General features: G+C 40.1%; 1 protein-coding gene across 1 annotated transcript; it reads left to right on the forward strand.

Annotated features, from left to right (window-relative positions):
- The first annotated feature begins 6558 nt into the window (after positions 1-6558).
- LSMEM1 (leucine rich single-pass membrane protein 1) lies at positions 6559-13351 on the forward strand. The gene is made up of 3 exons (XM_023228165.1): positions 6559-7452; positions 9374-9502; positions 12254-13351. Exons 1-3 carry the CDS (start codon positions 7326-7328, stop codon positions 12382-12384), a joined length of 387 nt encoding a protein of 128 aa, XP_023083933.1. The 5' UTR covers positions 6559-7325; the 3' UTR covers positions 12385-13351.
- The last annotated feature ends 1753 nt before the right edge of the window (positions 13352-15104 follow it).

Raw genomic sequence — 15104 nt, forward strand, 5'->3', positions numbered from 1 at the left:
GAACTAGTTTAATGTGCTTACATTTTCATTCTCATACAACATTTTGTCTTGGAGTTAATTGTCTTATTTTTTGGCTTTTTATGCACATCATTGATTCTTCCCAAACAGTCCCAAATAAATTTGTTACAACTTTTCTTGATTCTGTACTTGTTTCAATCTAGACTAATTTCTCTCATCCAGTTGTACAGCAGTTTTCTAGAGACAGCACTATCGTGAGGATTTGTTTTTCTTTCTCTTGAATTGGATCCCTCATTTTCTGGATCCCATGTCTTAATTTACTACTTTGTTAACATGGAACACTTCTTTCAGTAGTTACTTGGGAATGAGTGCGTGAGAGATCAGTCAGTCATTTAGTGACTTCATATTTCTGAAAGATGGTTTGCATGGTATAAGAAATTCTAGCCGGGCGCGGTGGCTCAAGCCTGTAATCCCAGCACTTTGGGAGGCCGAGACGGGCGGATCACGAGGTCAGGAGATCGAGACCATCCTGGCTAACACGGTGAAACCCCGTCTCTACTAAAGATACAAAAAACTAGCCGGGCGAGGTGGCGGCGCCTGTAGTCCCAACTACTCGGGAGGCTGAGGCAGGAGAATGGCGTGAACCCGGGAGGCGGAGCTTGCAGTGAGCTGAGATCTGGCCACTGTACTCCACTCTGGGCGACAGAGCGAGACTCTGTCTCAAAAAAAAAAAAAAAAGAAAAGAAATTCTAGGTGGAAAATCAAATTTGGAATTTTTGGAAGTTTTGACAAGTGTAATCAAATCCAGAATTTTGAAGGCATTGCTCTATTCTAATTTGCAAAATCTTGGGACATCTGATGCAGTTTTTATTTTTGTTTCTTTGTTTTCTCAATCTCTTTGTTTCTAGCGTTCTAAAATTGCATGATACTGTTCTTTGATGGGCTTGGCAACCTGGAAAATATTAAGTTCTTGATCTCTCCCCTTCCTTCTCATTTTCTTTGTTCTGGAACACCATGACATAGTGGAGCTCCCAAATTGAATCTTGGGCTGTATTTTTTTTTTTTCTGTCTGGGATATTTCTCTAAGACAATTTTCCAATTTGTACTGCATTTTATTTTTGGCTAGCATTAAATTGCTTGTCTCTGTGTAGCCCCACACTTCACTCTTGCCTCTAAATCCTAGGCCTCCCTGAATTCTGCAGAGTCAGTCCCACTGCCACTCATCTGTGATAGCCCTGCCAAGGCAGATACCACTCTTTTTACCATGTTCAATACATTTGTTGAGCTCTTCCGTAGTGTTTCATCCTATTTTAATTTTTCTGGTTTTGTAATTTGTACTCCTGCTTTTTTACTGGGCTTTTGGGAGGAAGAAGGTATAGAGTTTTAATCTGCATGTTGAATTTATATGCAGGTGACTTTATGAAACTTGTGGTAACTGCTAGACAAGGGTGGCTGGGTGTTCAGTGTATAAGAATGCTTGTGTTTTTTTGAAAGTAGAAAAATGCTGTGTGATAGGCTAGTTGTTCATTGCTTGATTCTTGATTAATTTTGCCTACTTTCATTATTTTGAGGCTCAAGCATTTTGAAGTATTCATTGTCTGTGACTCCTCTTTGATGGGTACTAAATTTCCTGGGAGTGAATTTAGATACCTGAGATGTAATATATGAAAGAAAAAGCAAATGCTTGAGAATGTCCCTAGATTAGACACTTCACGTGAGAATATTTCTTTTTGTGACCCAAAACTTTTTTTTTGAGATGAAGTTTCATTCTTGTTGCCCAGGCTGGAGTCCAATGGTATAATCTCCTGCCTCAGCCTCCTGAGTAGCTGGGATTACAGGCAAGTGCCACCAAACCCAGCTAATTTTGTATTTTTAGTAGAGACGGGGTTTCTCCATGTTGGTCAGGCTGGTCTCTAACTCCCGACCTCAGGTAATCTGCCTGTCTCAGCCTCCCAAAGTTCTGGGATTACAGGCGTGAGCCACTGCGCTTGGCCCCAAAACTCTTCTTAAAGGTGGCCTTACAGGTACATTATCGTTAAAATGAAGTAGGTTGTCTTGCTTTGTTCTTAAGTGGCTCTCCAGAAGTCTAACTGGTCTAGAGGCAGCCTTATCCCCCTCACTGGTGTATAGTTGAATTCAAACTTGAATGTGAGTTTTGGGTTTACATCTCATCTCTGCCACTTACAATCAGTGTATCCCTCAACAGTTAAATTCCTTAGTCTCCATTTTCTTCCCCCTTCAGAGGAGGTTAATATTCCACAAAGTTAGAAGATTACAGGAGAGAGGAAAAGTAGTAAATGCCCCAAAATAAGGCAGTTACTTCTATTATATCTTCGAAGGATAGATGGCTTAAGGCAGATCAGGTAGTTGGGAGCTTTCTTAAAATCAGCATGATAAGAGCTAACATGAACATTTTGATTATTCAGAGAAATATGACATAGCTTTTTAACGTATAATATGTTTCTGAGAAAAGTTACTAGTTATATTGTCTTCCTCCAAGAATTGGTCTTTGGGTACAGATGAGGCTTGAGAAAATGACATTCCCTCTTAGACTAGGTAGCGTGAAGGGGGGAAAAAAGTGACATCCCTCTTCCCCCAAAGCGGAGTGAGGTCCGTATGGGATATAGGTGTAAAGAAAATTTTGGGCTGGGCGTGGTGGCTCATGCTTGTAATCCCAGCACTTCGGGAGGCTGAGGTGGATGGATCACTTGAAGTCAGGAGTTCAAGACTAGCCTGACCAACATGGTGAAACCCCATCTCTACTAAAAATAAAAAAATTAGCCGGGCATGGTGACACATGCCTGTAATCCCAGCTACTCGGGAGGTTGAGGCAGGAGAATCCAGAGGCAGAGGTCGCAGTAAGCTGGGATCATGCCCCTGCACTCCGCCTGGGTGACAGAGCAAGACTCCAACTCAAAGAAAATTTTGTGGAACACGTTTTCTCACTGACATGAAAAGTTTCAAAGATGAATAATGTCCGTCAAGCCATGGCAATGAAAGTGAGGATGATAAAGGATTGCACAGCTGTGTACAACCTCACTGTTAGTATCCTGCTGGGATAGTTGGTCTCCTCATCACTGTAGCATCTTCTATGTACAGCAGAGGGCAGAAGCTCCTTGGCATGTATGTGAGGGAACCACATAAATGGAAGTCTGATATTCCTGAGAAAGGAGGATGTGCAAACACTCACAGAATAAAGCCTTTGTAAAGGAAAAGCAGCGGATGAGATGGAGTGCTTCCTTCACCTGCGGTGGGTCTGTAGCCATGAAATTGCCCACTCACAGTCGCTTTTTGTAGTTACTGGAAGCACTAGGCCTCTGACCTGCCATCATCCTTGTTATTGATGTCATAATCATATTCTGTCCCTGTTTATTGCAGTTCTCTGGTTTGTCTGGAGTGTTTGCAAGTCAGTCATCATCATGGCAGCTTCTGCCTGCTACAGGATATTTATATATGGAAACATACCATGGCAGGAGTGCTGGAAAGGTGGTGTCAGCTTACACAGTTGCTTCAGCCAAATAAGGACGGTAACTTCAGTTCAATAAAAACCTCAACAGTTACCAACTAAATCAGAGCATGGTGTTTTTTTGTTGTTTTCTTTTTAAAGCATAGTTTTAGTAATATGTTTACTAAAAACCTTAGACATTATGAAAAAAGTCAGGATTTGGAATCTTACACTGCTTGGCTAAATTAAGACTAAATATAGACCAACAGTTTCATGCTGGGGCTTATGGGCCTCATAGGAGCACCTGTATGCTGAAGAAAGGCAAAGAGAGAACTACAGAATTTGTAGAAACGTTTTGTTGTAGTTGCTTCTGAACAATTAGTTTTTGTTTGTTTTGTTTTTCTGGTAACCTAGCAGTCAAAGCTCACATTTTTGTAAGTAACTTGCATGCTATTACTCTACTGAGACTGAATTAGTATTATTGAGTCTGGGAAGTTTTTGTTGCATGTGCTGTGTTTTTCAATTTTGATAGAAATGATTTAGACTTGATTTTAAAAATTACTTCCTGAACATGAAGAGGCATTGACTCGGAAATGAAATTAAAGAACAAATTACCATGACTTATTCAATAAAACTGCTTATTAGCTTTGAATTATGCCCTATTACAACTATTCTGATTTTGTGGCAAGCAATACTGGTGTGAGTTATTTCTATGGTTTGATACCAAGCACCTGTGGTTAAAAAATAAAGCACAAGGCAATTTTTCATAGAGAGTTATCTTTATTTGTCGGAATATTTATTTGTAAATAGCAAAATAATTCTTAAATGACAAAAAAAATCAACTGTTAGCAGTGATCTAAACTAGAGGAAAATGAAATTACTTACATGTTTCCAGTCAAGGTATAAGAAAGGGTTCTGTTAAAGGGATTCTGCTTTAGCCAATCTTGGTGAATAAGAAATTTACACACTGGAGTTGAAAAGGAGGGTCAAGTTAGTGTGATGAAGAATAGCTAGTAACACTGGCTTCTCCAGGCTTGCTGGTTGTTCCTAGATGCCCTCATTTGGAGATGCCAAAGATAGCAACTACTGGGTGTCAAACAGCTGTGGGGCCTGGTTTTAGGGCCATGTGACCTTGTATCCATTTACTAGCAGAGTCATGAGCATTTGCAAGTCATTTGCAGGCTCCTGGAGCCCTGGAACAGCACCCAGCTCAGTTTTCTGTGCTAGTTCTTTATTTTTCCACTTGCATGTTGCGGTTCATTAAAAAAAAAATGGAATAGCATATATTTACATTGTGACTTCACTCTAAAGAAGACATTTTCTTTCAGAGCACATCATGGCTCACTAGGTTGTGTCTTAGTTTTTTTGGAGTCACCTTTTGAGTAGATAGCAAGGCCAGTAATTTGGAGATTTTATTAGCTGTACTCTTAAAGTCAATTTTTGTGGCTGTGATTTTTTAGCTAGGTCTCTATTTTGTAAACATTAATTAAGCCTCGGTATGAAACTTAAGCAACAGCAGATACATTCCTGAAGGGGAAGCTAAGGCTCAAGGCTATTAAGTCAGAGATCCAAAAATGAACCATGCTTCAGTTACCACACCTAAAATAGAAGCTGTGTGTGGAACAATGGTCCTGTGATGTGGCACATAAAACTTTTTTCCATGGTCAAATATTACTGTTTCATCAAATATTAGTATAAATAAATGATAAAATATAAAACACGTCTAAAAGAATTGTTTTAAAATCTGTGACTATGCGTGAGTGAATATTTTGGGGCCTTGGATTTATCTGCAAAAAGATAAGATTCTAAAGCCCTTTTACTCTATTTGCTGCTGCTTTTTGATTTTTTAAAATTGTCATATCAAGTCATAGGAATGCTCTATGAAGTATATTTGGAATTCAGTAATATCAGTAAAGTGCTATGGTAGTATCTTATCTGAAAACTCAGGGAATTGTTTGTTCTTATTAATTAAAATTTCAGGATAAGTGAAACATACCTTTTTAGCTTTAATTCTAAAAAATATTTTAGTTCACGACTTTTTGAGCTCACTTTCTTAGCTAGGATTCTGGTAGCATATTTTTCACAAGTACCAGTAGTTTTAGTTATTACTGGGAAACTGCTGTTTTTTTTTTTTTTTTTTTTGCTTGCTTGTTTGTTTAATATTTTAGACTATAGTTTACGTTGCTCAGTAAATGTCTGATACTTTTTCCCCCATATCTTCTTTAGGTGTATACTTTTTTTTTTTTTTCTGAATTTGGTTTCTCCCAACTCTATATTTCTCTTCATTCTGTAGTTGAGTTTTAAAGGAAATTTTTGCAATAACAGGAAGTACAGTGTGTTGTCAAATATGCACAGGCACCATATTTATCGCATTGACTTCATAGAGTCCAGATAGACATTACATGAGGATTTTTATCCTCAATCTTGTTTCTGTTCATGTACTTATTGTTAACTGCCTCCAATTCTTTTGAAAATGGTGAGATTTAAATCCTAAATAAACATTTCAGGTGTACCATCTTAACGTAAGTCACCAACTTCTAAACCTGGCACTGGGAATTTGAAGAATAGGATTGGTCCCTGCTCTAAGGAGTTTTCAGTCTGTTGGGGAAAATCAAAGATGTAAGCAAATAAGTGCAATAAAATACTATAGATGTTCTGATAGAAGAATGTAAAGAATCCAACAAAGGCAAAAGGAAAGACAAGTTTGTTCTGTCTTCTTAGGGGAAGTGATGTTTGAGCTGAGTCTTGAGGCAGGATTTGGAAGGGATATAGACAAGAAAAGTAGCACAAAGCAAGACTCAGTGAACGCTGAACAAAAGGCCTGATTCCAGCTCTGCTACCAGGCAAATGTGTGATCCTGGGCATTTACCTCGCTGAGCTTCCATTTCCTCATTTGCGGAAAGGATGGGGGCAAAAGCACATCTAACACCATTTCTAGATCGAAAAGTCCTCTAGCATGATTAGACTCGATAACCATGAAAGGAAAAGCTTTTATAGTAATTGAAATTTGTCTTCCTAGAGCCTTCTTTTCACATTATTAAATGGCCACAAGTTCTCTGTTGTGCTAGATAGAGATATATCTCTACGTAAACTTTTAAACTCACCAGGCTTTTCAGTGTTGCTCGCAGTTGTGCTGTCATTAGAGAATATTACTTTTAATATTTAATAAACCTCAAGCTATTTATTACATAAGTGACCTCAATCTAAGGGAAACCCAGGTGGAAGAGATCTTGGAGGTCCTGAAGTCTAGCAGGATTTCTCTCTATAGCATCTAAGTTTGCTAAGATTGTTGTCCTGGGGACTCACAGTCAGCATCTTATGGCTAAAGGAAATGTGTGAAGGGAAGGACTTATATGCCATATGGAGGGAGGCTATAAAAATTGCAATTTTCTATTAAAGCCTCCTGCAATTAGAATGGTTCATGGTAATATTCTCTTCTTTCAGAATGTTTTATGGCCACTGCTGACTAGCTTAATTTTATGTACCTAGTCTTCTTGCGTAAAGGATTTGAGGCATCTCACCAGAATATGAACAATGTAATAAAAGAGAAAAATTTAAAAATCAATTACAAAACAAAAAACAGATCCAGGGAAAGTATAGGCAGAACTGAGAAATCTGAGGAGGAGAAAAGAGCATTTGCAGAGAAGCAGGGTGTACACGGATGTACAATTCTTAAAATTGGGCCACACATTTGACTGTGAGCTTCCTGGCAAGCAAAGCAAAAAGAACGCTTACAAAGTGGTCCACAGAAGGAAATTTTTGTTTCTGGATAAGCCAAGTTCTCTAGACCCTTAGCTGAAAATAGTATTTGTGGGTGGTTCTTCATAGGCCCTTCTGGCTTCCTGATGGCTGTGCTTCTTGTGAAGTTGAGTTCACAAGCCCAACCTCTTGTTTTTAACATCAGTGTTTTCTTCCAGGGACAATGACTCATTCTTCCCAGGACACTGGTACCTGTGGCATTCAGGAAGATGGAAAGCTTTATGTGGTGGATTCCATAAATGACTTAAACAAATTAACCCTCTGTCCAGCCGGATCGCAGCATCTGTTCCGTATGTGTGCTGGGGAAGGCAGAGCAGTCCTTCTTAGCTTCTAGGCTACCTAAAAATAGCCACTGCTGACTGGATGTGTGGATGTGGTGGGGGTGGAGTGGGCATTAGGAAGAGGTTGGCACTGGAAATGTTATTTGTTGTCAGGGAATTTTTGCTTTTGTTTTCTGAACACTTGACAGGATTATGGGCTTTCTTGGCTCCAACACAAGATTTGAACTCTTGACTTCAAATATTCTGAGATCTTGGGGCCTCAGATCTCTGGAAAGGGGTGGGGCCTGCACAGCTGGACTCCTGGAGGCTCGCTCATCCCTCTCCCAGTGACCATGGCTTGGTTACCGATGGGGACCGCTTCCCACAAGAGTGTTGTTTTATAGCAGATTTGCCAAGAGAATGCGCAATCCAGAGCATTTTCTACTTACAAGTTACAAATTGCGCAATTAAGGGTTGGAAAAAGGGGGTAGGGGAAGCAAAATAACATCTGCTAAATATTAAATGTGTATCTTGCCTCCTAAATATTATAAATGAGCTCTGTCAGATCACTCTGAGCGCCATCTTTTCTAGCTTAAACGCTGACATTCAAACACCAGTGTTAATTGCTCACTTGCCATTTGTTTCATATACACTCTAAACTTATTGTCCCAATGTTATATCTATCATTTCCTGTCTAAATCCTTTCTAAGTTCCTCCGTTTTTCTTCATTTTAATAAGTTCACATTTTCAACTGTTTTTATTGCATTCGGTCTCAATAGAAGTAGAAGTTTGGGTATCAGCCTACACTGTTGCTTTGATTAGGAAGCAAAAGTGACTGAAGGGTATGGCATAGGATGTACTTATAAGGCATGGGACATTAGCCACCCATCTGTCCATAATAACGTGGCACAGTGAGTGGAACCAATTCAGCGTAGGAGAGTATGCAAAAAGTAATCCAATGATCTCCACTACCCCAGGTTTCTGTGTTGCTTATTCAATTTAATCTGGGTGTTATTAGGCAAGTAGACCTTGCAAAAATGGTGATTAAATGCAGACAATTCTTGGTTTGCGTGAACCAAGCTGTTGATAAAATGTAACTGCATTCTTAGTTCAACCGCAAAGCATTTAAAAGAACCTTGCTTCCAGAGCATATCCATCCAGAAGACAGCTTTAAGAGAACAATGAGATCACTTGGACACAGGAAGGGGAACATCACACACCGGGTCCTATTGTGGGGAGGGAGAGGGGAGGGATAGCATTAGGAGATATACCTAATGTAAACGACAAGGTAATGGGGGCAGCAGACCAACATGGCACATGTATACATACGTAACAAACCTGCACATTGTGCACATGTACCCTACAACTTAAAGTATAATAAATATAAATAAATAAATAAATAAATAAAATTAAAAAAAAAAAGAAACTAAAATAGGTCAGGGCCATTTTTGTTTAAATGGATGTAGGCTTAACTGATTATTCCTATAATAAAAGAAGTTTCTAGGGAGATATCCCAGAGCATTCAACTGAGTCTTCCACCCGGCATAGGTGTCCCACACCCAGTTCTGTTTTACTCCTGGGTTACTTTGGGAAAGGGTAATTGAACTTCTATCACTCTTAGCCTTTAACATCTATATTCCCTCCCCCGACACACAAAAATTCATGTTCTGCTATTTCAGTGTTAAGACAATCTTCAGAGAACTTTCCAAACAGGTCTAAGGAGATAGCTTAACCCTGCTTATTCCTTGAATACCAAGAGAAGAAGGTAAATAATTCACAGATTTCTCTCTGCCCAAAGACATTCCTAAAACAGAAGTCACTTTCCAGGCTTGTCAGAGAGAAACTGGGTGTATCCATTACTCGTGGTCTAACAGTGGGGTACTGTTCAGTTCTGCTGACAAGTTGTATGCTGAGCAGTTTTTGTCCTTGTTTTTTGTTTGTTTCGTATTAGCTCTAGAGGACAAAATCCCAGTCCTTGGCACAAACTCAGGAAATGGAAGCCGGAGTCTGTTTTTTGTGGGGCTGCTAATTATGCTGATTGTCAGCCTGGCACTGGTTTTTTTCGTGATATTTCTAATAGGTAAGTACCACCACAGGTTTCTTTTTTATTACTTGTATGCATTTATTCATAGCTGGTTGACTTTGCTCCTGCAGAGTTTGTACCCTCCAGTCAATGCTTCCTGGTGGTCAATGCTTACATTGAAAGAAGAAGGAATGCCTCGAGTGAACCCTGCTGGCTGAGGACAGGGTCCCTTGGGCACAAACCCACTGCAGAAGCCCACAGTGCCAGAAGTCCATGAATGTGTATATTGAATAATTCTATAGCACTTTAATTTCTCACTTGGAGCCTCTAGCTGCCCAACGGAAGGCAACTTATTCTGGCTGATTCTAGCTTTACTTTATCCAATGCCTAGATTTCTCCACTAAATTCAGATCTATAACACATAGTCACATTGAGGCTTTGAACTGAACTCGCTCCCAGGTTTTCTCACTTGCATATCATCCTAGACATCAATGAGAAGCACTTGAGGGCTTGTTTAAGGCCCCAGAGACAGTGTTGGAGATGTATAAATGTGGCTTCTTTCCAATTTGATCGTGTTCAGGCAACCTGCTCCTAATATAACCTGCTTTGTCTGCTCCTGGCCTGGGCCATGCATGTTGTGACCTTGAGTGGTGACTCAGACTTCCCCACCTCAGCTTCTCAGTCAAGGATCCTTCAAGCCTCCAGCGCCGCCACCCTCTCTGCCTTGGATGTGGGAGGGGTGCTGTCCACCTGTGGTGCTGTTGCCCCGTTCTGAGCATTGCCTCTTCCCATGGAGCCCACAGGTTTCCCCTCTCATCTGGAATTATTTTGATTCTCTTCCAGATGACTTAAGAGTAGATGGAGCCTAAGGGAAGGTGTCATCTTTGATACCTTTTTGCCTGGGTGTACTGCACTGTCATTTCTTTCACCCCCGAGTGCTTTATAGCTTTTGGAAGGGCTCTAATTTAATCTTATTCAGGATTAGAGGAGGCAGAGGTGGTGATGACCATGAGAGGAGACAGGTGGGCAGAGTTCATGATGACCCTTTCACCACTTCCAATCCCATTTCCTCCCCCGAAAACTCCTCCCTCCTTGCAGCTTGAAGGTCTTTAGCCTCTGGAGAAAAAGGGACTGGGAGGGAGGGGTCATGTTTAATTGCTTCTCTTGCACCTGGCTGATGCCCTTTTGCATTTAGAAGCTAACGTGAACTATTTTTACAATAGTTGCAAACTTGCATCTGATGATCAGTTAGGGGAGGCTTGGCTACCGAACCAGTAATGCCAGAAAGAGCACATGGGCTAGTATTCTGAACCGTTACTCCAACATAAATTAATGCTGGGCATGTTATTCTACCACACCTGCCTGGGGGTAATAACCAAGTTAAACTGTTAGGAAATTTTAGGTATGTCTACAGACATGTAAACACCTCCCCCCCACCCCCCGCCCCGCCAAATTCTTTTTTTCTGTGAGATAAGTAGCAAGATTGAGGGAAATAATACCAAATGCTATATATTGAGTCATTACTCTGTCCCAGACACTGTGCTAAGCCCTTGATACCTCTTTGTTTACAACCTTGTAACAACTCTGTAGTGTAGAATCCATTATTATTATTATTTTAAGATGAAATCTTACTCTGTTGCCCAGGCTGGAGTGCAGTGGTGTGATCGCAGCTCACTGCAATGTCACCTCCCGGGTTCAAGTGATTCTCCTGCCTCAGCCTCCCAAGTAGCTGGGACTACAGGTGTGAGCCACCATGCCCAGCTAATTTTTGTACTTTTAGTGGAGATGGGGTTTCACCATGTTGGCCAGGCTGGTCTCAAACTCCTGACTTCAGGTGATCCTCCCGCCTTGGCCTCCCAAAGTGCTGGGATTACAGGTGTGAGCCACCACACCCGGCCAATTCCATTATTATTTTGGTTTTATGAATGCTGAAACTGAGGTTTAGAGAGATCTATTAATGTGCCCAAGGTCATGTTGCTAATAAGTGGCAAATTGGGGCTCAAGGACACTCCACTTGACATCAGAGACTATGTACTTTATCAACATCACTATGTTCCACTTGTATGAATAACATTTATTTTATATTTGCCTTGAGTGTTTTTTATTGAGGACAAAGTCATATTAAATGAGAAACAGAAAGATCAGGTGAATAGAGTGTCTTTTTATTGGACAATTGCTCTGTGTTAGATACATTAAGTTTATTATCTTAAATCCTTCCTCTAGCCATCTTAGAAAATTTAACTCTGATAAGCAACCTCAAAGTGTTCCATTCTGTATCTTATTGCCAAAGGTCTTGTGTATTTGGAAAATATTGTTTTTCCATTCTAATGGGTGGTCTGAGGGGGAATGATTACACATTCATTTTGGGCTGGTAATTCAGAACAAGCAGACTTAGGTCAAAATAGGCTGGAACCCAAAGAATGTAATTTCTCAAATAAGGAGTGAAAACCTTTTTCTGAGAAGGGGTCTCAAAATAAAGCAGCATAGCAATCACGTCTAGGAGGACAATCAAACATGCTGACAGTTTCCTTTGGTGGCTCACAGCAAGGTCTTTCTCAGCCATAATTGGTGTGAAGTTGCCAAAGGTAGCCTAGGCTGGCACCAAGAGGTTGTAAAAACAATTCACTGGCTAGGCAACTTCAGTCTTCACCAGTTTCTCTCCTGGGCTTCTGGCATGCATGGATATGGGAACAGGGGATTTGCCAAGAGTGTCTTTCAGCATCAGCTGAGCACCAGCACGGGGCTCTGATGAATTTCAGTGGAACACAGTGGAAACCAATGTAACACAGTCTGTTTTCTGTTTTGAAGTTCAAACTGGAAACAAGATGGATGATGTGTCAAGAAGACTAACAGCTGAAGGAAAAGACATAGATGATCTTAAGAGAATAAACAACATGATTGTAAAGCGACTCAACCAACTGGACTCTGAACAAAACTAAAGAAATTATTTTTCTGAGAGCAACTGCTAACACCTTGAGCTTCTTACTTTCCTGGGAGTGTACAGGGTTAGGAACTGAGAAACTGCACTTCTTCAGGCAACAGATGATCTGGTCAGGGAACCTATCCCTGGGGCCCACTTTCTGCAGCAAGATGGGATCAACTCCAAGGCAAGTGGGTATGGGAATAGGAACTAAAAAGGGGTGAACTTGTCTCAGCCCCCTTTTATAGTAGGACACTTCATCTTTAATGGGGTTAAGGGTGGGTGGCTAGCAGGGAGGAAAATCAACAGAACGCAAGAGAACTTGACTATGTACATACAGGTTCTTACCGAAGGAGCTTTGCTACCACAACAAGTTCACTGTGTCAGTGAAGTTCATGACACCTCATGCACCTTTACAGATGCCTGGGAAAGCCTGAGAAATTCATTGAGTTTTATGTGTTGAAGGGAACCAGGTGATTACTCTTTTCAATAAGACGGATTCTGCTCAGGTGATTAGAATTTAACTCTGTTTCCCCAGGGACAGCAATGGGTGGGCCCCAGAGCTAGTTGCTGTCTAGTGTTTGCTGGTTAAAACATGAGCAGTAGTTATGGCAATGGACCTGGTTATGTGGGGTTGGAGGTTGAAAGGGAAAGCCTAATTAATTCAACTAATGTTTAGTAAGCTCCTACTCTGTGCAAATCACTCTACTCTAGAGGAGCTTCCATAAGAGTGCAGAATAAAGAAAGGAGATGGACAGTTATATGTAATTATATAAGCTTCGTTTACTTTGTTTCTCATGAAAAAACCCCTTTGGTACCCTGCTGACTGATTTGGAAGAAATCTGGCAGGTTTGTGGCCTTTGCTAAATTACACTAGGAAATTATGTAGTTAGAATATTTGGAACCTGCATTAGTTCCAGCAACGAAAGTAAGACACACAGCATATGACGTAAGATACAGTGTGAAATAAATGAGCTTAAAAAGCATGAGTCTTAGAAAATCTTTTATTTAATATAAAAATATTCTACCAGTCAATTGAAGAATGTATTATGATTTTATCATTTTGGGTTGATCAAAAACATTTGGGTTTACTAGGATATTAAACATTTACTTTATAACACTAAATAGTTAATGAAATAAACACAACACATTTTGCTTATCCAGTTTTGCACTCAAAAACCATTTGTATTGATACTCTTTTTCTTAAAATTGATAGCTATCATGCAGAACATTGTTAAAACGAGAAATTTGCAATTACTGGAAAATCTTTTTTGATCTATTGATGGAGTATGGCAAAAATCATTGTTATCACAATTTGTCGTAAAGTTGTTTCAGAAACTGATGATCTGATGCAACAGTTCTTTGAAAAAATCACTTATTTCTTTCCTTTCTGTATGCTCTTATTATATTTTTTTCCCTTTTCTGTCTAAACAGTGGATATATTTCATCCTCAGTGATAACCTTTAGTCTGAGAAATTTATGGTTTTTACAACATAAAATAGTGTCAGATAAGTCATTATATTCCTCTTTTTGGAGCCAATGTTTTTTTTTTTCTCTACTGTCCTGCCTGTATTGCACAGACAGAGGTGTGGTGATGCCTCTGACCCTCACAGTCTGGAAGACTTCAGTCACCACAACTCCCGGTATTGGGTATTGGATTCACAAATTAACAGTGTCCACTGAACGTGTTTAAAAAGTATTGGCTGGCTACAGATAATCTTATGGTAGTTAAATACAGCAGTTAAGAACATGGGTTTGGGGATCCAACATCCTGGTTTGAATCCTGGTGCCACCACTTATTGTGACTTTGGGGAAATTAACTTAATATTTTGTTTTCAGTAAAATAGAATAATTAGATAATCGATTTCATAGTATTATGAGGCTTTAAAAAGGTTATACATATAAAGGACTTAAAAATATAAAGGACTAACTCAATAAATGTTAGTTGTTATTATAATGATATTGTTAAAAGTAGTAGGTGTGGCATACTGGAAATAACCGGCTACATTTAAACCTCTATTGGTGAGACTAAGGACCAAAAATTGTTTTTGTGGCATGGTTTAAGATGATAGCCACCCTGATCTCTTCTGACCACGGATGATGGTGTGAGAGTCTTTTAGCAAAATCACTCGTTAAGTTACAGTATAACAGGTGATCAGTATAAGCAGGAGGGTTTGTTGTTTTCCAAATGATCTAGTCTGAAGAACATAAGGATCCACATTCACCTACCTGCTCTGGAGCGAGGAACCTGTCTGTCTGCCCTAGGCTAAGCGCTTGACCCACAGGGTGCACTGGGACACTAAAGGTAAGGCCCAGGAGAAGCAAAAGGAATAGAAGGGACAGCTGAACCAAGACATGTCCTGATAGGAAAAGATAACAGAGTTTTGCACTATTCTTTGGACTTTGGCTGTGTTCACAAAAGGCTGAGAGAGAGATGATTGTTCTACTAACAGATTTTATCTGCATGCCCTTCCTGATGTTGCTAGCCATTATGGGAGGATCACACATATCTTTTGACTCTAGGTCCAAGCTGTGTACTTTGTATTCTGCCATGAGGACCCTGGAAGAATCTTCTTATAGTCCCACAAACTTTTCTGTCTTGGTAACCACCTATAGGTGCTGGCCCAGCTCTGCATACCACATACCACGCACTACTGTGACACATGGAGGCTGTTGGGTCTTGGAACTACCTGGAACTAGGAGGCCCTGGCTTCTAGTAAGGCTACTGAGCGGCAACCT

This window comes from Piliocolobus tephrosceles, chromosome 8, assembly GCF_002776525.5.
Source record: "Piliocolobus tephrosceles isolate RC106 chromosome 8, ASM277652v3, whole genome shotgun sequence".
Taxonomy (NCBI): domain Eukaryota; kingdom Metazoa; phylum Chordata; class Mammalia; order Primates; family Cercopithecidae; genus Piliocolobus; species Piliocolobus tephrosceles.

What these genes read in the sequence shown, in the direction of transcription:
- LSMEM1 (XM_023228165.1), top strand. Translation starts at nt 7,326, where the DNA reads ATGACTCATTCTTCCCAGGACACTGGTACCTGTGGCATTCAGGAAGAT. An exon ending in CGGATCGCAGCATCTGTTCC is followed by an intron (nt 7,453 to 9,373) that starts GTATGTGTGCTG and finishes GTTTCGTATTAG; the next exon opens with CTCTAGAGGACAAAATCCCA. An exon ending in TTTCGTGATATTTCTAATAG is followed by an intron (nt 9,503 to 12,253) that starts GTAAGTACCACC and finishes TCTGTTTTGAAG; the next exon opens with TTCAAACTGGAAACAAGATG.